At 45.8% G+C, this 25,638-nt stretch overlaps 1 protein-coding gene across 1 annotated transcript in view; it reads right to left on the reverse strand.

The window, feature by feature from the left end:
• Nucleotides 1–23,456, reverse strand: part of LOC135388803 (hemicentin-2-like) — an 82,860-nt gene extending 59,404 nt beyond the window's left edge. The window contains exon 1 of the mRNA XM_064618614.1: nt 23,320–23,456. Within this exon, the coding sequence (XP_064474684.1) occupies nt 23,320–23,395 (76 nt within the window). The 5' untranslated portion in view covers nt 23,396–23,456. The remainder of the gene's footprint in view (nt 1–23,319) is intronic.
• Nucleotides 23,457–25,638: the final 2,182 nt, after the last annotated feature.

The raw sequence follows: 25,638 nt of genomic DNA on the forward strand, positions 1-25,638 counted from the left end.
TGGCGCCTTAGTCTCATTTATATCTGTTTCGCCATTCTAGCGCGCATAAAGAATTTAAAGAATAAAATAGCCACTGCATTACCCTTTGCGTACTTGAGAGAGGGGCACAGTGAAAACGGACGAAATACGCCTGCGCGAACTGCATTTATTACTAATACGGAAATGATTTATGCGGGCCTTTCTTGTAAATTTTGACAACACATAACAGCGTGCATGGCAATTTTATGCGGTCGCGCGAAGCAACACAACGGTCCGTTTATGCGGAAGAGATACTGGTCTGTGAGATCCTATTTTGACTTACCATCGAGAAGAGCATCGGCGCCATGTGCCCGATATTTATGTGGACGACTCATAATTTTGTTTCGGTATCGTGTGTCCAAGAGCGGACCACAGGGCTGTCCGGCTGTGATCCGAAAAATAAAGTACAATATTGGAACTAAAGTGTAATTCTGGTATGTTGTATCTTTAGTTGTTGGCGGTTGCCCTAGTAGAACAAAATAACTGGGACCGCACCTATCCGCGTTATGACGTGTCCCGTGCGGCGACGCATCTTTTTTATTCGGCGTTAGCGCCTCGCAGCATAACTAAATGAATAACAACTGTTGGTATGAGCAGCGTACAGATGTGGAGACAGGACAACATGAAGAAAGCGGAGACAGGGGCTTAGTACGCGTCTGGCCGGAAAACCTAGGGAAAACTTCAGACAGTATTGTCGGCCGCAGGATTCGAACCCACCCCAACCCAGTCTACCCCATTTTCCTTTTCTTTTTTTTTCTTTTTTTGAATAGCAAGCCGACCTCCGTCTGGCTGACCTTTCCTTTCTTTTTCTTAATAAACATATCCCCCCCCCACCCAATCTAACACATTTCGGTCAAAGGAGAATCAACGAGAAAAAGTATCTGCACCTGTAACAAGTGACAAACGATGGGCTGTTTTTGTCTTGTACCGAGCACCAACAATGCGCTGCAATAAATTTTATACATATACTTTATGCATATAGAATGCACAAATTCACTTGCAACGATTTGAGGGATATTCAGGTGACTGATACATATAGTGCAAGGCCTTATTAGAGACTTCTGGGAGAACATAATGAGAGAGTAATGATATTACTTGATAAAGGTAATGAGATTAGTAATGCATTACTAACCTCAAGAAAGGTAACGAGTAACGTAAAACATTACTTGTGAAAAAGTAAAGTAATGAGTACGGTGATGCATTACAAAATATAAGTAATTTTTTCCCACCTCTGCCACCGTGGCAGAAAGGAAAGGACAGAGCTGACGCTGCAGCGTGTCGGGCACACCAGCACGCTTCCACGCGGAAGGTGCTCTTTTTGCGATCGGACGCGAAATGAATGCTACGTTCCGTTCGACAGCGGCTAAATAGGGGCCTGTGGTTTTCTGGCAGTGCGCGGTCCTGTCTGCTGTTCACCATCGACCCTGAGTTAAGTTTCCGCGCTCTTCAATCTCTTCCGCGTTCCATGGAGTGTCTTATCCACCGTCTCCGGCTGAATGTTCCCTATATTGCTCGGCTACTTCACAAGATAGGGAAGGCGGACTCGCCCAACTGCCCTGACTGCGGTGTCCTCGAGGATTCAGAGCATATACCTGTGTTGTGCATGCGATACTCTAATGCCCGATCTACATTTGAGCATAGGTGGGCATTTTCCTGCGGCCTCACTCATCCTCACCTCACGGGGCACGGACTTTATGGGACTCACTCACCCTCACCAAATTTTCCTCACCAGTAACTTAACCTCAGTCGCCCTCACCCTCACATTCCATTTCAAATTTTGCCCTCACAAACCTCACTTCAGGGCATCGGGATCTCGAAAGGCCTCACCATCCTCATCCTCACATGCCTTCACCTCATGAGGCTATTCACGACTCTCATGGCCTCACGTATCTTCACCTCATGAGGGTCCCTCATCCTCACTTGTCCTCACCTCATGAGGGCTCTCATGGCCTCAGGAGTCCTCGTCCTCATGTGCCCTCACCTCTTGAGGACCCTCATGTCCTCACGGCGCCTCACGTATTTTCGTCTAATGAGGACCCACATGGCCTCACGTGTCCGCATCTTCACGTGCCTTCACCTCATGAGGGCCCTCATGGCCTCATGTGTCTTCAAGTCACTAGGAGGCACGTGAGCCTCAAAAGAACTTTCCGTCATGTTCACATGAGACGTCGCCGTTGAACTACTAATGGTACAGCGCGGCATTAAACTGTTTATAGGGTTTCGTGCTGTGCTTCCATAAATGTGGTGACAGTCGTTACTGTCACAGTGAGGTTTAACGTTAGTGTCTGGTTAGTAGAGCCCGAAATACTACAGTGCAGATGTACCGTTACGGAAATGATCAGGTGGTGGCGGGGAATAGTGCTTGAAGAGATCCTGTACTTGATTCTCAGAACCGTATGACGCTGCTGCCTGAATCTGAGGATACACTCACAGCTGAAGTGTTTGGGCACAACGATGGTACTAATCGCACCTGCAATCAGGTCGTGCCTCTTTATTGTTGTTCTTTCTTCTCCTTCTTTTACATTTCAAAGGCTCGCTACAATCACGGGGATTCCAGTTTTCCTTGCTTCGTTTTGAGGAGACAAAGAAAGATTTTGAAAATTCTCACAACTCCATGATGCACGAACGCTTGTCAGCTCTCTTCGTTTTTCAATTCGTTTGTTTCAACATGCTACGGATTTCTTCACATTCTACGCACTTCCTATGTACTTTTATTAGGTTATCATTAGTGACACCTTCAATGCAGAACAGGATACGTTTCCCTGAACAACAGAAGACAAACCAACTTAAAAAAGAAAAAAAAACGAAAATTGAAAGCTAAACGAAAGGCGTGAAAGCAAAATATCACCATGCACCAGGTATGGGTAAAAGTGTTCGAAGTGTTCGCCATCTGCTGCAATGCACAGGTGGGTTGTCCGAATTGTATCTTCCACGGCCCTTTTTATTTCGGATCTGGAAAGCGGCGAGCAGAAAGCAGTGATTTTCCCCTGCTGGTCAGCCGGCGATCGTGGTTCGCTTTTGTGTACTTCGTCTTTAATGCGACCCCAGAGGTTAAAGTCCATCGGCGTTAAGTCAGGAGACCAGGCGGGCCTAGACACTGGACCCAATCGGCAGGCCCACTTCTACCGGAATATGTGACGGAGCAGCTGTACTGCACGCCGCGCGCTGTGAAGTGGAGCCCCATCGTGCTGGAACCACACGCGGGTCCGTTCGGCAAGAGGCAGGTCATCAAAAAAGCTGAACACGACATCTAAAATTTCGCTACAGTGGCGTTTGGCATTTAAGGATCCCGTGAAAAAGATTGGCCCAATAATGGCTCCGTTATAAATCCCGGCCCATACATTGAATCCCCATTTGTGCTGACGCTTGCAGTCCCGTAGCCAGTGTGGGTTTGCTTGGCTCCAATAATGCAAGTTGTGGCGACTCACTTGAGCGCTATGGCAGAGGTGGGCCTCATCAGCCCAAATGACCCTGTTCACAAAGTTTCTGCTTTCCTCGGTCTGACATAGGATCCAGTTACAGAAATCCAGCCTTTTCTCGTTGTCGCCCGGTTGGAAATGTTGATGAAGGCTCACGTGGTACGAGTGGAGTTTGTGCTTGTGTAGTATCCTCAGCACACTTGACTTTGATGTCTTTACTCACTTTGCCAGGGTGCACAGACCTTACGTGGAGATCATCTCCTACTTCTTTCAGGACCTTGTCTGTTTGTCTCGACTCACTGGCAGTGATTGGGTGTGACCGGCTCTGGGTAGCGGAATGGAAACTTCCTGTTGTGGACAGTCTCAAAAATACACGCCTTATGCTTCAAGAGCTCACCACCCTAGTTCCTGGAAGCATTTCACTGTATTTGAGGACTGCTCTGTCATAGTCCATACCTGCAACCCCTAGAGCAATGATCATCCTTGTTTTTTCTTGGTTGGAATACATCGTGCTTGCCATCGCTGCCGTTTACTTGTTCACTGAACTCACTGTGACCGGAGTGCAAAACGCTCCAAAAATGTATTTCCTTCCCTACCTGTCAACACGTCGGGTGACCTCATTTTTGATAAGATAGCTCTGATTCCCGCACTCACCGCGCGTGTTTGTTCCATGGATAAGGCTTGTAACCCTTTTCCCCTTCGTGTCGCGTGTCAGTGTAACCTCCTTTCTTCGCAGCTTTGCGCTCAAACTTAGAGCCGTCAAAAAGGAGGCGGAGCCAAGGGCTCATCTCCGCGGATTTTCGACGAATATATTTCGGCAATTGCCATTGCATTACGAGTGTGATTATGTGCTATACTGAGTAACATGACCACGTAGAACCCATTTCCGCAAAGGAAATTAGGGTTGCCTTGGAAAATTTGGGAGTTCAATTCAAGAAATTAACTTTCGGTCAGTAAAAATGTTACCGATGGCAAATTACATGTTACAAATAGCAAAAGTTATTGGCAGAAGAAAAAATTCCTTGACCACATGTCTCTCCGGGGCCTACGTTTTTTACTATGAATTTCTATCATGATTGGTGGACCACCCTGTATATGGAGGAATGAAACCTAAGAACGGAACATGGCGATCCTCGAAGATCTTCGAATTTCTATTGGCCCTTCGCGCAGAGTGATGTCATCTGCCGCACACCTTCCCCAAGCGAGAAGATACGGTGGCTCCCTCTTCATCCGTAAGGCTCTTCACGAATGGACCCATGACCTCATCCGTGAGGTTCCTCACGAAAGCCCTCACGGCCTCATCCGTGAGGTTCCTCACAATGGGCCTCACGGCCTCAACCGTGAGGTTCCTCACAAAGGGCCTCACGCCCTCATCGGTGAGGCTCCTCACAAGGGGCCTCACGGCCTCATCTGTGAGGTTCCTCCCGGAATACGTTGTACCCTCACGTATTGATGGCCTCACGACGACTGGCCTCATGAGGGTCCTCACGGTGGGCCTCAGGAGGGACAATACCTCACGACTGTCCTCATGAGGAACATTCAGCGTGGTCTGGCCTCACTCACCATCACCTCATCGTCGTGAGGTGAGGGTGAAGCGTCCTCTTGAGTGAGGCCGCCCAGCTATGCACTTGAGCGCTCACTCGCGGCCCTAAACAGTCGACCTGGGTTATCTACGGTTTTGGGTGCCCGATCCCCGCATGAAAGTCTCTTTGCGCTGCGTGCCTTGGTCACGTTCCTGTATGAAATTGGTGCCGACGATAAGTTTTGACTTTCGTGCCTCTGTTTCCGTTTCTTTTTTCTTTTCTTTTTTTTCTTTTTGACTGCTGTGACTTTGTGTGACCCATCGTATCTGACAGTTTGCTCTCCCAGTGTCTATTGTACGTTCATGGGTCCAGAGTTGTTTACGCGGTATGGCGTAGCCGACTTCCATGTTGGTGCTGCCAATTTTCTCCATCTTTTTCTTTTTCACTCACTCACTCACCGTGGCAGTTCACGTCATCAGCTTCCTGGCACTCCTTGAGCAACATTGGTGGGTGAACCCACTAGGATATTCAAGCTCACTAGTTCTAGTTCCGGTTCACTTTAGCCAAACTGAAGTCGTATTTATTTTCGTTGATTCTGTGTGTGCTTCACATGGACTCCAAGGTCGTCGTTGACAGCAGAGACAATGACAAAAAAGAAAAAAACTTTACGTGACAGTAAATGAATTCACTTAGACGATCGCTTAAAAAGCATGACAAAAGATTCCTGCGCGATATTGCCCGTTGTGTTCGGAAGTCCGCCGGCGCCAAAGGAAGTACGCCTCTTCCGCCTCTCCGCGACTGCTACTATTGGCTGGATGAAGAGGGCTTCCGGATCCGTGCTCGATGGCGGCAGCAGGGAGCGGCTGTCGAAGAGTGGCTGGGAACGCCGCCCAACCGTCGCTTTGCGTCTGGGACGACGCGGCGCCGCATTAAGAAATGCATGCGTGAACAAGTCTTTAGTACTTGCCTAGGATAACGTGAATGTCATGTGTTCACGAGAGGGTGTGTGTGTGTGTGTGTAAGATTTTAGGAAAAATCTCCATTTCATTGACCATATTCATTATATTGCGCGCATTTCGGGTCAAACACCTAGGCTTCAATGCATTTTGTTCCTTTTGCACTCAGTTTTCAAAGGCGTAATGCCTTCAGTTGTGCACATGTTCACTGTTTACGTTCGCTCTGTTTTTTATGTTTTTTTCTGTTCTTTCTTCCTCTTATTTCTGTACCAGTTCTGCATACATCATAGGATCCCGCCAGAGTGTGCGATTATTCAGCTTTAGGTTTGTGTTCTTCATTTTTCTTTTCCTTTTCTTTCCTTCTTTTTGTTTTCTTTTGCGTTCTTCTTTTCTTTGCCTTTTTTGTCTTCCCCCTTTCACTTCTTTTTTTAATAACAAGCCGGCGTCCATCTGGCTTACCTTTCCTTTCTTTTTTTTCTTAATAAACATATCCCCCCCCCCCCCGGGAAAATTAAAACTCTCCGCCTCTGCCGCAAGCGATGCTGCCCAGACGACCGTTTTACGGGTCGCGCATTCCAAGACACGGCCCGCCCGGCGGCGGACCGCGTTAGTGTATCTTCAGAGAGGAGGAATGACATGCAGTATAGCTCCAATGGAAGGAGAGGAGAGGAAAAGAGCGTGCGGAGGTCGCGTATCATTGGTAAATTCGTGAGTGTTCAGGTACCACTCCCGCAGAACAATACTGGATCATCAAAGGATCATCCATTCTATCCATTGTTACGTCATTTGAACAATTGTAGCACCCAATCAGACTCCAACGGGGGGGGGGGGGGACATAACGTTCTGCACTACACTCTTAAAAATGAACTTCACCGCATAGGACGCTCCTAGCCAACCACCATCCCGAATGACAACGTTCTTGTCCCTGATTTGTTGAGAACGGGAGGCGGAGCCCATTTTGTAGCCGTACATAATGTTACATAATAGTCTCCGCCTCTAGTTATCAACAAATCATGGGCGAGAACGTTGTCATTCGGGTTGATGGTTGGCTAGAAGGGTGCTACATGTGGTGAAGATACGAACCTGTCGGATTCATCTATACAAAAGGTGTCACAGCCAACAAGATGAAATCGCCGTTTGGAGCCGACACAGTCGGAGGACTAGCTTGGTAGAGTTCATAGCTCCTTTAAGTGTATATCAATAAATTAATTAATCGTGAAGAGGAGAAAACTGTGCGAAAACAGCGCAAATGCTGACCATGCCGAACCCCTTCGTTGTGCGCGGAACACAGAGACAATATTTCGCAACTATTAGAGCAGCATGCAAATGACGTTTCGCAGTGCTCGAAACCACATACTTCATTCATCACACAGTCTATCGGAAGCCACCATGCACCACATTTTCGCTGCACGGTGTTTTGGCACCGCGCAATCAAGTTTAGAAAAAATGTGTTGAAGCAGCAGCTATGAACGGTACGGCGTGACCTACGGTGACCGTACGGTATGGACGGTAGGCCCGAAGCGATCTCCTGCCACAAAGTAACCGAGCACGAGGAGAGGCTGAGAAATAACGAACAGTTCCATGTAACGTGAGAACAAAACGCCGTACAGAAAGAAACCTCACTTGCTCCCATCCTGTACCCCCGCCCAGTACAAACACGCTAAGAATTGTTGAATTCCGTTCACTCGTATTTGTCAACAGCATCCTCATGGAGTCGAGCGTCCCTTCTATGTCAATGCGCTTAATGTAGCACAGAAGTCATTTTTAACACCCTGTTTTTCGTTCTGCACAACTGTTAAGTAGGCCAGTAAAATGTACCATGAAAAGTAATTCACCCCACACAGCCAAATTATCGCAGAAATTGAATTTAAAGTACGCCACAGAACGCGACCGTGAGCAACGGTGGTGGAGAGCAGTACGAGCCTGTGACCTTGCGCTGACGACATACCGTGCGCGCTCGCTGATTGGTTCAACTTCAACTTCAACTTTTCTTTATTGAAAGTTAAGAAATAGTGAAACATAGAAATCGGAACCGCAGGGCAAGCCCGTGAAGCGGTTCCCCTTCAATGATAACAAAGACTTAAGGGAGCGCCATAAAACAACCAATGTCACAAGGAGCAAAGAGAAATGTCTGCTAGGCAGATGTTCAGGGTTCTGAAGAAGCATTGCACACAGGAAATCTCCGGCGAGACAATGAAATAAAGATATCTTGGATGGCCCTCTGCACTCCTTTAAAACAACGCGCAGTGATCGAATTGTTAACGACCAAAAAAGTGAGTCTGAGGCTCTTGTGAAGTTGAGGTTCAAAACTATTCCACACCGTCCATACTCACCGGATTTGGCGTCCTGCGATTTTCACTTCTAAATAGGGACCTTACTGACAGTCGCTCCCGGAAGCGTGTGTACGAAACACAACGTTTCACATTGTTCGACAGTCTATCTGATCAATTTGATCTCCCGAAAAGTGATGTACAGGGTTATTCTAGCACGCGTTACACATTTCGGTCGCATTGTAAAAAGAGAAGGGGTTTGGCTCACCCCAAACTTTGCAGAATGATAGCCATTTGTCTGAAGTTTTCTTAGATTTTTTTTAAAACAAAGCAAAATCTCGCCCCATGCATTCTCAATGGCCTATCCCACACAAACACTGCCCCTTTTTTTTGTGTGTGTGTGTGTCTGCTTCACATTCACATCATTTCACACAGGCGGCGCTGCCTACAACGATGTGACATGCGCATTCTGACGTTATACACCAATCATCTTGGTCCTGTCTTGTTCAGAGTTCGAGGTAACTCGTTACAAGTAACTCGTTACTGTAACTAAGTTCCGTTTTTGGTAACTTGTAACTTAACTCGGTACTTTTGCGCCGTGGTAACTTTCAGTGGAACTCGTTCCTTTTTCAGGTAACTTTGTCTAAGTAACTTAAGTTAAGTTCCTAGTAACTTTTTACTCGCTTTTCAATCACATCCACATAATTTATTGCTTTCTCTCCGGTTCCTTCATGGCATTTTTTGCCATAAAACGTGATATTCAATCAATGACAGTATTTTATTCAGAAAGTAAGAACCGCTGCCATTGAAATGAAGCTGAACCATTGTGCACCCACAGGGAGTAAGATGCAAAGCATTCGAATAGACCTCTACCAGAGAAACGTCATCATGACATTGGTAGACAGAATGAAACCGAAACAAATCGGAAGGAGAGGGCTGGGTTCCACGAATGGGCACTTGTTCTCTGCCTCTCATTGAAGGAAGAGCAGGACCAAGGGTCGCGTCCCTTTAAGGGAACATATCGTAATCCCCTCAAGACCGTGGCTTTCGGGCGCGACCTTGTTCACTTCTAGCTTCGAGCGTAGTTCAATTCTACCAAATTTGTGACGCTGTCGAGCACTATGACGTCATTTGTTTACAAACAGGGAGAGGTCTATTGTTGGACATAAACGACAACGATCTAAGCGTGTTGCACTCCTCCGCAGGCAACTCAAGGTCTAACTCAACTGCTCATGCGCGCTGCACCTGCGTAATGCTATTTTGTGTCTGAAGTAACTTGGAAGTAACTCGTTCTTTTTTTAAGTAACTCAGTAACTGCGAGTTACGTTTCAGGCTGAAGAACTTCGTTATTAACTTAGTTACATTTTGCACACGGTGACTTAACGAGTAACGAGTTCTTTTTGACGGGTAACTTTTCAATCTGGTCTTGTTCTTTGTGTTGGCGCCAGACACGGCTCTTGTTGGCGCCACTTATGTGCAGTGAAATGCACCCCCCCCCCCACTAAAAAAAAGGGGGATTGGCGTCATACTCTCAACATCTTTCGTCTGCTCTTGCAGTGCATTTCATCAAATCAAAAACTGCTGCTATGCGCTTGTTATACGCTTGCGTAACTGTGCGCATGGGATTTTTGGCACCATGACCAGTCATTAACGAGGAATAAAATAGCATCGTAGTTTCTGAATCGATGTGGTGAGAGGTAATCGTCCCTTTTTTAGCATTCCTCTCTCCAAGGACGATGACGTGAATGATAAAGTCCGGTCGTGGATGATAAAGTCCGGTCGTGGATGAAGGAAAAACCGCAATAATTCTTCACTGACGGGACAAGAAAACCGCTTCACGATTGGGAGGAATATATAGCTGTGAACGTGGACTACGTCGAAACCTAAATGTAGACTCGTAGACAACAAAATATACTTTCATCCTTCTTTTGTTTCACTCGAATCTCTCTTTCGTTTGGGAGTTACGGACGTTTGTGTATACTTCCGCCCCTCGTAGCTGCTGTTGTTGTTGTTGTACTTATTCAAGATGCCAAATTCCAACAAACTGACAACAAGTTGAATCCCCAGAAGATCAAATTGTTGGTTCTCACACCGGGAAAGCGTTTCGAGACGGCCCTTGCCAGCACAGAGTACTACAGGTCGCCGTGACCACATCACGGGCTATTGGTCGCACGATATCGTGACGTCCCGCGCGCTTACAAAACAAACATCGGTGTACGTGTGTACGGCCCTTTGTATGCGTATGCCGGTCTAAGAAAAAAAAATTACAAGCGATAAGAATCGCTCACCTTCTGCGCAAGTGTTTTTTGACGCAAAGAGTTGACTTATTCCATTCACGCGTGTGGTGAATTCACCGCACATCATGTGGTGTCGTGTGGTGAATTCACGAGTAATACCAATCGACTCGCGTTGTTTTAGAGTAACTCCCAAATCCTATGGTGCCCAAAGTGTTCATGGGAGAAGGTGCATTTTTTAGTGTCATTCATCCGATTTACTGTGTCAAGCCACCACGTGACTTATTCGGAAGAACCAAAGTCCAGTCTTCAGCACGTCCGCTTCCGACTCGGTTGTCTGTTCTTCGTCCTTCTTCTCAATTGAATGATCCCCTATTGACGCTTACGCAATTCGTCTTGCGTTTCCGCTACTATGTTCACAAAACAACGTATTTAGTTAAGCTGTAAACAAATGCGTCTGGATCGAAGCCGCAGTGCAATGAACCGTCCATGCTAGCTGATTTTTTTTTTTTTTTTTGCTCCGCTCGCTTAGCCCCAGTACGGTTGAAGAAACTCCCCTCGAGTGACAAATATACTTCATGCGGTTAACACATGAGTACGATTTAGAGAAACCGACCATGTGAGAAGAAATGCGTCTAGGCTGGTCTTGACGTCAAGTTCTCAATAAACGTCCGATTGGTGGAAAGAGCGCACTTCAATTACTTCGGCCCCTCACGGTGAAATGCGAAATTGAAAGAAACCACTCCGCGTGATGTGATATTGCTCTTAGGAGCATCGTGGAACTGCATATCTTGCTGATCAACGACATTACGTCATCGCCTACTTGAATACTGCTCGGGATAAATCGTGTGCCTTGGGCAGACTTCATCGGACTCTCGTATTTCGTTTCTTGAAGATATGGCACTCAGCCAACGAGGCGAGACATCATAGAAGAATATAAACTTAGAGGCACTGAAGCCTCGTGCTGTCTTTCGTTTATTGTTCCCTGTTCATTATTCTTATAGTCCTATTCCTTCTTGCTTAATATATCCATTACGCAGTCAATGCAAAAAAAAGAAAAGAAAAAGCGGTCATGTTGCTTCCTCTTCTCCCAGCTTGTGTCCCATACGACCCACCCGGAATCAGCATAATAATGTCATTCTCCATCTTGATATCAGTATTTTAATGACAGCCGTTATGCTTCGAAAGACAGCGGTGATGGGGCGGGAGATTAAGATAATGAAGTTGCAAGACGCGAAAAACACCTCAAATGAAAGCCTGTTGGTGGCGGCTTCGTCGTCTGTATGCGTATTTCAGTCTGCATGAGGAACAACGGGGAAATGACCCAGTCGCCAAATAGAGGAGCTTTTTTTTTTTAATAGATGCCTCTTGTGTGTAGCAGGCTATTTTTTGACTGTGTTATCATGAGAAAAGTTGCGGCATTAGCGATCACACGCATAGATTGAGAAGTTGCCCGTCAAAAAGAACTCGTGTAAAATGTAACTAAGTTAATCACGAAGTTCTTCAGCCTGAAATGTAACTCGCAGTTACTGAGCTACTTAAAAAAAGAACGAGTTACTTCCAAGTTACTTCGGACAAAAAATAGCGTTACGCAGGTGCAGCAGTTGAGTTAGGCCTTGAGTTGCCTGCGGACGGGTGCAACACGCTTAGATCGTTTTCATTTATGTTCAATAATAGACCTCTTCCTGTTTGTAAACAAATGACGTCATAGTGTACCACAGCGCCAAAATTTGGTAGAATTGAACTGCGCTCGAAGCTAGAGGTGAACAAGGTCGCGCCCGAAAGCCACGGTCTTGAGGGGATTACGATATGGTCCCTTAAAGGGACGCGACCATCGGTCCTACTTTTCTTTCAATGGGAGGCAGCGAACAAGTGCCCGTTCGTGGAACCCAGCCCTCTCCTTCCGATTTGTTTCGGTTTCATTCTGTCTACCAATGTCATGATGACGCTTTTCTGGTATAGAGGTCTATTCGAACGCTTTGCATCTTACGCCCTGTGGGCGCACAATGGTTCTTCATTTCAATGGCAGCGGTTCTTACTTCCTGAATAAAATACTGTCATTGATTGAATGTCAGGTTTTATGGCAGAAAATGCCATGAAGGAACCGGAGAGGAAGCAAGAAAATATGTGGACGTGAGTAAAAAGTGAGTTAAAAGTAACTTGGAACTTAACTTTACTTACTTTGGCAAAGTTGCCTGAAAGAGGAACGAGTTCCTCTGAAAGTTACCACTGCGCAAAAGTACCCAGTTAAGTTACACGTTACCAAAAAAAGGAACTTAGTTACAGTAACGAGTTACTTGTAACGAGTTATATACCTCGAACTCTGATCACACGTTCCACTCCTTACCGAGTAAGGAGTGCGCGTCATGACCGGTGTTGGGAGTAATTAGTTAGAGTAATTATTAGAGGGGTAATTACTTATTTCGGTTCCTGATTTGGGGACAGTTTCGAGGGTGGGATTCCGTGGCAGAGATAAAACAGAGACAACACGCCTAAACTGCCTCTGACTATAGTGACTCTAATGTTTTATCCGTGCGTCTCATTGACACTTTGTCTCTACATCAAAACATGCCATCCATTGCTTTTTAATAAGCGACACTTGTTTTATTGAAAAACCGACGAGACTCTTTTAGGCTGTCCTCAAATAAGAGGCTTAGATTTGTTCGCGTTCGTCACGTATAGCGCCCATCGGTTTATTTCACAAAGGACCAAGCAGTGATTTATCCAGACTCCTCCTAAACCACCCTAACCCCCCCCCCTCCCGAAATCTGGAGGAGACCCCCTAGAATTTTGAGATTGTGCAATATTTCGTCAAAAGCATGTAAATACACCCCCCTTGCGGAGCCCCCCCCCTCTCCCCCCAAAGGACGAAAACCTGGATAAATCACTGTGACCAAGGACGACACCAAGATTCCGCTTACAAAACAATCAATGAAGTGTCAAAATCAGGCAAGCAACAGGACCTCCGGTTGCTTAATCTTGAAGGAAAATCTGGCTTTCGAAGCTCTATATGGTAGTGTTTTCCGAACTGTGGGTCGCGACCCCTAGTAGGGTCGTAAGAGATTCCGGGGGGCGTCGCGGAACGGCACGGGAACATGAAAAAAGGACGTCAAGTGATGTTGATGATACCACTCCCTTTTTCTCTGGATAGTGATTAAAGGGGCAATAAACAAATATACAAGGTGGATTCTGTTTCAATGCATTTTGGTACGTTGCCGTCAGTTAACGTTTTCCAAAAATTTTACCTCTATATGCAATAAGGGGATAAGTCGAATTATCCCCTTTTTAGTATTTTTATTGCAATGACATCTACATACCAGTATGTACCTGCCAAATAAAATTTAGGACAGTATCGCAATTTATTGACGAGCTATATAGGAGGGTAAAAAACGGAAAATGCATGCGTGTCAAGGGGATGGACAGCCAGATCATGCCCCTTTTCTATACATGCATACAAATGGCGCAGCTTAAATTTTCCTACGATGCAGAAATCAACTTCGACTTCCGCTCGAAAAACATGTTCTTCCTACTTCCCATGACCGTGTCAGCAGTGCTACTGAGCGTTGTAATCGGGAAAACGTGTGCACTATGTTAATAAGTCATATTTTGCTGGCCATACAGAACATTATTTTCAAGATTGTGCTCGTTTAGCAGCACGATAATCACGATCTAGGCTGCTGCAGTGCACAAAAGTAACTTCAGCCATCCTCCCGTCACCATGAAAGTCCGACTCGTGAAAACCGTTTTCCCTGCACGAAAACCCTATGGGTGAGGTATTATATAGAAAAGGGGGATATGTCATGCTCCTGGATTTTGTTCAATTTCTGTTAAGTCACACACCCAGAAACGATGCTAATGGACATGCATGTAGAGTAGACACATGCATATATGTTACACATTTTGTATTTGCGTTATTCGAGGAAACTCATCTGCAATTACCTTACCAAATGTTCACTTGCAGTTTTCTCGGTTTGGAATTTTTCGACTTATCCCCTTATTGCATACAGAGGCTCAATTGTTATCGCAAGAAAAGTAGATAATGGCTCCAAACCGACCGAATATTCACTGCACTCTTTCACGCTCATGCCCCACTCTGCGATGCTCTGACGACAACAGTCATGCGTCATTTTGACGTGGCGCACCATCAACCATTCAAAATGCGGGACGCTTATACACTGATTTTGTTGTAGTATCGAGAAGTGACGCAAATCCTAAACGGCTTTCCACTTGTCAACCCCAAGATAGCCAGTTCAAACCGTACCAAAAGCGCGCAGTGTTCCATTTCATGTGCGCACTATGTTTTCATTGCCGTATTGCTCTGCGAGTTCACCGCGATGTTCCCGCAACCGGTTCCCATAGCTTGTCTCAACGGGGGCCCGTCATTGGCTAGGACAGCGAAATCTCTCCCATCTCCAGCGCGTGGAATGCGGCGTTGCTATACGTTGGAACGTTGTGACGTCACTCCGTTCCGAGGATGAAGGAGAGACTCACGCGGATTAGGTTCTTTGAATGGCACTGTGTCGTGGCAAATACGCTCACTAGAAGTAAGTTAATTACATATTTGGATATCGTGAGCCACGTTCTTTCATGGAGCACAATAATTGGAGAATGTTTGTAAGTGCTCAAAGGGCGCCATGCCAGTACTGGTGCTCGAGCACTTACATACGTTATGCGGGCATCCAACGAGCTCCGGCTGATTTTTTTCTTACATAATTGGAGAATGTTCATCGAGCTGTTTAGTGTCCCTTTAAAATAAATAGAAGCGGTCGCGAACAATGCTCTAGGCGACTATAACCTCTGAACGTATAGGCCAGTTGCAAAATGTGGTCGGCAACACTGTGGGAGCTAAGACTCAGGGGAGATAAGAGTCATCAACAATGGCGGCTCTGAGAAGCTTCAGTTGCACTCCTCCAGATGGCGCTTCTCGGAAAGCAAATTTGCAAAGCGCCTACTCACTAACTGTGTGTAACTCACTAAATCTTAGTGTTTCAAAAACAAAATAAGTGTTATATCGCCCTAGAAACAAACCACGTTCAAATTTGCCATGATGAAGGACCAACAATAAAAATAATATTTTCGGAATATGTGACTTGATAGAAAGGGCCAACACTTCCTTGAGCCTGAGGATCACACAGACAACACACGGAAACAACTGGACGACACAGGAGCCTTGTGGCGCGTGTTGTTTGTGCGTTCCTCATGCTCAAGGAAATGTCCCTGTTGAATATTTCTAGAGGTGTCGACATCTACATCGCTATCACAGTGATGATGACGATGTAGATGTCGACACCTCTAGAAATATATAAATAAATAGCCAGGTGTAAATACCTGGCTATACTTTGTCCAAGTCTGCGTACTAGTGTTTATATGGTGCCGTGACCAGGATACACTGAACGCTGCCCCCAACGACTCCAACATACTTCCTGCGGAAGTTGAAGACATCGGGTAAGAGCAGATTGGACGCAGCGTAGCAACAACGTCTATATGGAACGTCTGAAGGAGAGAAAGCAGTATCGAACAGCAGCCACTAAAACACGGAATGAAGCTGACCATGAGATGCAGCAAACGCCGCCGAGTCACGAGCGTCTTGTCAGCCTTCATCGGCAGCTACAAGATATACAAGTACGTCTACGCGAAATCGACAATCAGATAAAGCCATTGCTGGCCGACGAAGAGTTTGACAGGGAAATCGAAACGATGATACAGTACGACTCGGAAATTACGGATGCTGTTGCGCGACTCGACTACAGAATCAACGATGGCCAAGCTAGTAATACAGGCGTAGCAGACAACAGGACAACGTTAGCTGCACCTCGCTCAGCGTCCGATCGACAACCAAGGGTGCCAAAGCTCGAGCTACCAAAGTTCGACGGCTCCTTGGACAAGTGGCTTCCATTTTGGACCGCGTATGAGGTAGCAGTGCACGATAACAGCTCACTGACCACGAAGGAGAAATTCTGCTACCTTTCCTCACTTCTGACCGGGAATGCTGCAGCACTCGTTAAGGGCCTCAACCTGCAAGAGGACTGCTACTCCGATGCAAATTGTTACTTCGCAGTGAGTTTGGCTCCAAAGAGAGGATGATACCGCACCATATTAACAGGCTGACCGACATGCCGTTGGTGAAGACGCAACATGACTATGGAAGCTTGAGGCGAATGCATAACAAAATTCCGACGAGCATCCGAAGCCTCAACGCAATTGGACTGACCGTCGATTCGTACTGTGCATTTTTGTGTCCTATAATTCTCCGGAAGCTTCCTGCCGAACTCGTTACTACTTATCACAAGAAAATGCTGAAGAGCAAAAGAAATAGCAGCGGGACCACTGCACAGCAGTCTTCCACTGGCGCCGGCACCACGGCTGATCCTTCCCTTTCTGTAACCGACTATAGACAGGCACTGGAGGACTTGATGACTTTAATCCGCCTTAGAGCGGAGTCACAAGAGCTTGCTCAAGGTACCCTAAAATCCGTCGATGAATCGTCCACATCTGGAAGAAAAGCATATACGGCTTCTGGATCAACAGCCACTGCATTGACCACGAGCACCGACCGTCCGGATGCGCGCCAGTATGGCCCGCCGATAAAGGAGCCCTGTGTGTTCTGTGAATCAGAGCAGCATGACGCGATTGACTGCGATGGGAGCATGACATTGCAAGAGAAGCGGAGCAAGTTAATGTCCGCACATCGATGTCTTCGGTGTACAAAGAGAAACCACATCTCAAGTCGCTGCAGATCGAGATTAGTCTGCAAGACGTGTTCACGACGGCACGCGACCACGCTATGTGATCCAGATCGGCTTCCAACCAACGACAAACATGCGCCAGCATCACACGGGGTTACAGGATTGACTATGAATATGGACGTTTCCGATAGCGTTCATATCAATTCAGAAGCGACCATGACAATGGGCACCAATGGAACTAGCGTCGTGAATGACAGGAAGCTGGTATTGCTACAGACAATTATGGCCACGGTTGAAGGGAAACAGCGGTGTCGAAGAGAGAGAGTTTTATTCGACACCGGCAGCCAGCGTAGTTTCATCACAGTCAAGCTGTCTGGTCTGTTGGAATGGACCACCTGGGCTATGAAGACTTAACAGTGACCGGTTTCGGTGGTCACCCAACGTCAAGGTCGTTCAAGAAGGTTCCAGTGTGGCTTCGTCTCCTCAACGGCCAACGCCAAGCTATCGAAGCGTTAGAGACAGAGCAGATTTGCCAGCAGCGCATCCCAGCAATGCCCAAGAGCGAGCTCCGGAAAATAGTGCGAAGACCTCGTATCGGCCACCGATGACGATATTGACGACGGCGACGAAACAGTGGGAGTTTTGGTAGGAGCCGATCACTACTGGGAGCTATGTTTGTTTGTTTGTTTGTTTGTTTGATTAAGGGGTAGGGAATGTTAGCCATCCTGGGGGAGGCTTGCTAAGTGACGGCACAATACATCGGTTAAGCTCGCGCTTTGCCGCAGTGAACACAAAGCTGGGTTGGGTGGTGAGTGGACACGCAGGATCCAATGTTGAGGGCGCTGTCGCTTCCCATGAGGACGCTATCACTTCCCATGTGTCAGTTTTGCGAACGTCTGTCCAGGAGTGCGCAGCTGAATAACTCATGCGAAAGTTCTGGGAGATCGAGAATTCAGGATTGGAACATACCGAGGCCAAGCAAGCTGACGAGACGTCGGTTCTGGATGAATTTCAGAGAGGAATCAAGCTTATAGACGGTCACTATTAAGTTCGGCTGCCACGGAAACTGGATGATAACAAGAGGAATGCAATGAGTAGATTGAAGCGGCTTGTGCAACATCTCCAACAAGATCAACACAAGCTTGAGATGTACGACAATGCAATAAGGCAGTACTTGCGTGATGGCTCAGCAGAGAAGGTTCCTGAAGTGTCAACGGGAGACAAGCGAACGACAGTATTTTACCTGTCGTTTTTACCGCATCATGCCGTGATTCGCGAAGATAGAGTTACAACCAAGTGTCGCATAGTATTTGACGCGTCGTCGCATGGACGCGGAAGCAAAAGTCTAAACGACGCCCTTCATGCTTGCCCGAATCTAGACCCCGACATACTTACCCTGCTGCTTCAGTTTCGTTGTAACGAAATCGCTATGACCGCGGATATTGAAAAGGCCTTTCTGCAAATTCGAATAGCCCCGGACGATCGCGACGCACTCAGGTTTCTATGGTTCAAGAATATACCCAGACGCGACAACTGCGAGACAGGCATGGAAACTTGGAGGATGACACGAGTGACCTTTGGCACGAAACCGAGCACATTTTTACCTGCTGCCACGTTACAGCATCACTTCAAAGTTATGGCAGCAGAGTATCCAAAGATATGTGCGAAGATCAAAGATTCTATCTACGTAGATGACCTGCTGACAGGTGCTGACACAGAAGAAGAAGCCAAGATTCTATACGCGGAGGCTAAAACGCTTTTTCAAAGGGGAAACCAGAAATTTGGAGCAGGTATCGCAATTTTTTGCCTGGAAGAGGCTGCATTAATACAGCTCCTTATTTTTATTTTCTTTTTAATGTATAATAATCGCTTCTTAGTTTAGCGAAGAATACACCACCGGGTATATTGATAATGCAGAATTTAATGCAGATGAATTTAATGTGGAGAGTTAAGAGTGGTCGCTGGTCTCGGTCGTTTTCACATTGCGCAGACCTGTTCGAATATTATAAAGCCTTTCCCATAGCGAAGTCGTACAAATACAGGGTAACTTTAACGTTTTCGATTAGTTTTCGAAATAACAATACAATTGTTCTCGAAATCATTTTAGAAGTAGTCATTTCGTCTTTTTGGTGGGGCTCGTAGCGTTCCAGCCTGGAACGCTACAATTATCAAAACAAAACAAAACAAAAAAGCGAGTCTGCAGTTACCCCGTCCGAAAGGGGGGCGGTACCTACCTTTACGCAGAATAAATTATGGAAAGCAGCCATTAAAATTTGCTACAGCGTCAATATGAAGTTGGACTGACCAGATCAACGGCGTACTCCGCTCCGCAAGCCGTAAACTTGGCTACATCAGAAAGAACTACAGACAAACACCCACTAACCATAACAAGACGCCATGCACAACACTACAGCGGCCTTCCTTAGAATACACAGCAAGCGTATGGGATCCCCATTAAGTCGCCCTCATTAGAGCTTTAGAATCCTTCCTGAACCGTGCAGTCATGCAGTCGTGCAGTCAACCGTGCTTCATTACAATACTCTCGTTTCTCTAGCATGAGCAACATAAGGCTTTCCTATCCTTGCCCGACATCTCACTTCGTCGTAAGATATCACGCCTATGCCTCCTCCATAAAATATATCACACTAACCCCCAGATTAAGCTTCCTCACTCCTACCACCCGCTGTATACACATCTTCACGCATTTAACCATCGGTACAAGATAGGACGTCTTATATATGCAGGACAGTACTTTACCATCACTCATTTCTACCTTCCACCATGGGAGATTAGAATTACCTGTCTAGAGAGGACTTATTAGAGAGGAGATTCGATTACCTTATATGGGAGATTAGAATTACCAATATCATACATGTGAAGATGCTACTCACTTTATAGACCTTCGTACTAATAAATGAATAATTTTTGATCAGTACATCGAACTAAACATCACAAGAAGCGAACCCGATCATGTTTTCTTGAGCGTGCGTTTTAATGATTCAGTCATAACAGTTCATTAGATAGCTGTAGTAGTTCGTTAGGTTGTATTATTACTGTTCACTAGCATTGATTATGTACATAAAACATAATGTTTAACATAACATTGACATGTAAATGTTTATGACTTGATTTCCGATTATTTGTAAACTGTATCAGATTGCGGCTACACAGTGAAAGTGGGAGGAGTGCCTTTTTCAAATCTTACTCGCTTTTCGCTTTTTCTTCCGCATGCGAAGGAAAAGAACGATTGATTGATTTAAATTATAAGATTTTCAACAATATACCTAAACAACTGTACATACACGTCTGTAGGAGCCGTGCTCCCACCATCAGTTTGGGGGAAGGGTTTAGGTTAGGTTCTCTAATCTAACAAGGTCTCAATGGAGCAATGTTGCTTGAGATTAGTTCCACATCAGATAGAAGGTATCACGAGCGAAATAGGCAGGTGCATACCCTTCGGTGAGGTTCATCATAGATACGGTTAAACAAACTCGACACTGTAACGGAATACACACATTCGGACATGTCCAAGCAAAACGCTACACTTAAATGGGCTGCGAGGACAGGTATGGTCCAGTGCATCATGCACTCATTATATACTACGGCAGGCTATCAGGAAAAAATAATAATAATAATTCTTTGTACCGCAGTTCGCGGGGTACAAGCTTTTGAATACAGTCCCGCGGCGAGCTCTGACGTCAGAGCAGGAAGGGCCTCCACCTACCTATTGGTTCTCGTGAGCACGTGACCTCTTACCCGCGGCCCCTCATTGGCGGAGCTGCTCGCCGTCACGTCTCCGTCGGACGAGTTTCGGTTTTCGCGCTGACGATTTTCGACACGTGTACGTATAACTTTGCTGTGAAGCTTTGAATACAAGGTCACATGTGCGAAATACAAACCTGCGGGTTAAAAAAGAATGCTTTTGATTGGATTGGATTGGAAAAGAAAGAAAAATATGGAGAGCTTGGAATGCCTGGAATGCTTTTGATTTCATTTACTTCGCTGTGACTTCTATATACCATACCTGATAAACTCGGCAGAATGAAACAACATCGCCAATGGCGGACAGGCGATAAAGAATCCTGACATGTACAATGACTTCTGGACGCATATAAGTTCTAACCGATGAGCACCTGTATAACGGATAGTTCATGCTACCCGCTCCGTTTGTACGCGTTTGTGTGGCTGCATTGTACAAAGTATATTGAACATCATTCGAAGAACACTGCAGACATTGTAGATATTTGCGTAAGCAGACAAAGGACGGTATAGCTACTCAAAAACAATGGTAGCTGCATAGCAAAGTACAACGGTCTAAAAGAAACAACGTGAACTTAAAGAGCGGCGAGAAAGCAGGCGAGCTGGTGATAATTGATCTTCGTAACGAACCCTAAGACTAGGGAAGGACACACAATACACGAATACACACTCGTGTATTGTGTGTCCTTTCCCCAGTCCCAATTGAACGAGTGTCATCAACAGAAGAAATGATGAATAATGAATAACGTACGCTGGTGGTGGTGGTGGTGACGATGCTCGCCGTAATGTACGCTAATTAAATGCGTAACATGGTGGTGGTGGTTGTGGTGAATGTGAAAAAGCTCGCCGTTATCGGCCTGACAGATGTGGGCAACGTCACGACTGACGCTCTGGGGGAATGTGCGTCCTGGGCCGACTTCTAACATGTGTAACATGGGTACCCCAATCGAGGATGAAACATCCAACACGTTAGTTTTGGTTGAAGTGTCGAACATTAACTGCTTTAAAACTGTCGTGGAATAGATTCGCTGTTCACTGTACACACATGAGGACAGCATTGTAAAGTTCTTATTTTATTTTCGTGGTACTGCAGAAAGAAATGATCAGAATATTATGTTTCTTCCAGCCGCCGGCTGTTTCTAAATCTCTAAGAAACGTCGCAAAGCAGGGGAGGGTATCGGACCCCCATAATATATGTGCTAATCTATCCTGAACTAACTTCACTCAGGTACACTATCCCAACCTACTGTATACCAAGTACAATATAATCCAACGCTTCTCTACCTTTGACAAGATGGCGCCCTCCAAATTTGATAAGCTTAACAAGGCCGTGTGTCTCCTGCTGTGCTAGGAGTGCTTATCGTGTGGTGTTATTCAAATGCATATAGAAAAGGGTTCTAGAGCACACAATTTTATAATTCTGATTTTGTTAGACTCGGTATAATATATCCTCCCACTTCCACGAATTCTTTCACTTTTAAACGCACCACTATAGTTTGTAAAATCTATAAGCAAGCTCAAGAAACTACACCCCTAAGGAGAAAGAGGCAAGGCAGACGGCTCAAGAAACTACACCCCTAAGGAGAAAGAGGCAAGGCAAGAGGCAAGGCAGACGGGCAATATCTTGAGCCTCCGCGACGTTGCTTCGTCGTGTAATTATGACGATGACGATAGCTCTGCATTTAACGGTAGGAAAGCTATACTTGCTATGACGTAATGTAACATCCAAAGGCGAATTTTAACTTGATGGACTCGAATAAGTTCTCCTGCCTTGCTTTGTAGCGGCTTTAAAATCCAATTTTTGTACCGGTTAATACATTAATATCTGTCGGATTTTCTCATCTTTACTTCGTACTCGTAACGACCTCGATAGACGACCCCAAGGCAATGGTATCGGCATCCGCACCCAGACTATACCACACCGACTTAGTGCGGTCTCCATGCATTTCGCATTGAAATGAAGTTGGGCGCGAGTAAAAGTTATCCAGGAGGAACGTTCAAAAGTCGTCGGTACACCTGAAGCACAAGGAGGGCAGTCGCACTGAAACATACAGATTTATCTCTACGCAATGTTGACACGAAAGAAAACAAAGTCAGTTCTCCTCTGCTTTCAAGATTGGACTACGTCGCAATCAAATAAAGTCTCTCGACGCATTCTCTTCTTAAACGTGCCAATGAAAACAAAGGTCGACGTTGTGACTCTGCCAGTAGCAAAACCGAATAACTATTGACTGCACGCCAGAAAGAGAGGGTCGCGGCGCAAACAGCAGCCTGCAAAAGAGTTAAGAAGGGGGAGATGGGAGAGCTTTGGGAGCATTATGGAAGTTCTTTTTGTTCCGAGTTTCACATCCAAATATGAAATGTTCGGCATTTTGAAAATGTCGCGACACTTTTTTCACTCAAAAGCCAGTTGGTGGAGAGATTTGTTTGTTTGTTTGCACTGAGCTTACTCACCTTGTAACGGGGGCTCCCCATTGATTACCAGAGAGAAGAAGAACAAGAAGAGCAGAGTTAGCGGGAGTAGCATCATCCCTGTCGGTCGTCCCCTGGTATTGGGCGACCGCGTGGCCGGCGCCGCATCGAAATCCACGTTTTTCTTTTAACTCTGTTCGTCGGTATGGAAGTGGAGCAACATGTTAGACGATCAGGCTCGCTGCTGTGCTGGTGGCTCCACCTCCGAGACACACGTCGGGTTAGAATGATACCCGCGAAATTCGCTTCATGCGGTATGGACAGCTATCGATGAAAGAATTGTAGGTATTTACCCAAGAGTTTCATCAGGGCGGGAGGCGAGGATTAGTTTCTGAAACCCATATCTGCCGGCTTCTGGCTTTTTCTTTCATTGCAAGACATTTGGGAGTACCACCAACAGCAATGACGAGTCCATAACGATTGGTTACTTGATGATCATGAGGAATTTCAATGCGGAATTTTCACATCAAGAACAGTCAAAATTACGTGGAACCGTGCGTGGGCTGTGAGATTTGTCGATCATGGGGAATTTCCACTTCCAGAGCAGTCAAAATTACGTGGAACTGCAGGTGGGCTGTGAGATTTGTCGATCATAGGGAATTTTCACATCAAGAACAGTCAAAATTACGTGGAACTGGGCGTTGGATGTGAGATTTGTCGATCATGGGGAATTTCCACTTCAAGAGCAGTCAAAATTACGTGGAACTGCAGGTGGGCTGTGAGATTTGTCTATCATGGGGAATTTCTATTTCAAGAACAGTCAAAATTAGTGGAACAGCAGTAGGCTGTGAGATTTGTCGATCATGGGGAATTTCCACTTCAAGAACAGTCAAAATTACGTGGAACTGCAGGTGGGCTGTGAGATTTGTCGATCATGGGGAATTTCCATCTCAAGAACAATCAAAATTACGTGGAACTGCAGGTGGGCTGTGAGATTTGTCGATCATGGGGAATTTCCACTTCAAGAACAGTCAAAATTACGTGGAACTGCAGGTGGACTGTGAGATTTGTCGATCATGGGGAATTTCCACTTCAAGAACAGTCAAAATTACGTGGAACTGCAGGTGGGCTGTGAGATTTGTCGATCATGGGGAATTTCCATCTCAAGAACAGTCAAAATTACGTGGAACTGCAGTAAGCTGTGAGATTTGTCGATCATGGGGAAGCTCAGTTTCAAGAACAGTCAAAATTACGTGGAACTGCAGGTGGGATGTGAGATTTGTCTATCATAGGGAATTTCCATTTCAAGAGCAGTCAAAATTACGTGGAACTGCAGGTGCGCTGTGAGATTTGTCTATCATGGGGAATTTCTATTTCAAGAACAGTCGAAATTACGTGGAACTGCAGTAAGCTGTGAGATTTGTCGATCATGGGGAAGTTCCATTTCAAGAACAGTCGAAATTACGTGGAACTGCAGGTGGGATGTGTGATTTGTCTATCATGGGGAATTCCTATTTCAAGAACAGTCAAAATTACGTGGAACTGCAGGTGGGATGTGAGATTTGTCGATCATGGGGAATTTCCACATCAAGAACAGTCAAAATTACGTAGAACTGCAGTAGGCTGTGAGATTTGTCGATCATGGGGAATTTCCATTTCAAGAACAGTCAAAATTACGTGGAACTGCAGGTGGGATGTGAGATTTGTCTATCATGGGGAATTTCTATTTCAAGAACAGTCAAAATTACGTGGAACTGCAGGTGGGCTGTGAGATTTGTCGATCATGGGGAATATCCACATCAAGAACAGTCAAAATTACGTGGAACTGGGCGTGGGCTGTGAGATTTGTCGATCATGGGGAATTTCCACTTCAAGAGCAGTCAAAATTACGTGGAACTGCAGGTGGGCTGTGAGATTTGTCTATCATGGGGAATTTCCATTTCAAGAACAGTCTAAATTACGTGGAACTGCAGGTGGGATGTGAGATTTGTCGATCATGGGGAATTTCCACTTCAAGAACAGTCAAAATTACGTGGAACTGCAGGTGGGCTGTGAGATTTGTCGATCATAGGGAATTTCTACTTCAAGAACAGTCAAAATTACGTGGAACTGCAGGTGGACTGTGAGATTTGTCGATCATGGGGAATTTCCAATTCAAGAACAGTCAAAATTACGTGGAACTGCAGGTGGGCTGTGAGATTTGTCGATCATGGGGAATTTCCATCTCAAGAACAGTCAAAATTACGTGGAACTGCAGATGGGCTATGAGATTTGTCGATCATGGGAAATTTCCATTTCAAGAACAGTCAAAATTACGTGGAGCTGCAGGTGGGCTGTGAGATTTGTCTATCACGGGGAATT

Source organism: Ornithodoros turicata, chromosome 3, assembly GCF_037126465.1.
Source record: "Ornithodoros turicata isolate Travis chromosome 3, ASM3712646v1, whole genome shotgun sequence".
Taxonomy (NCBI): domain Eukaryota; kingdom Metazoa; phylum Arthropoda; class Arachnida; order Ixodida; family Argasidae; genus Ornithodoros; species Ornithodoros turicata.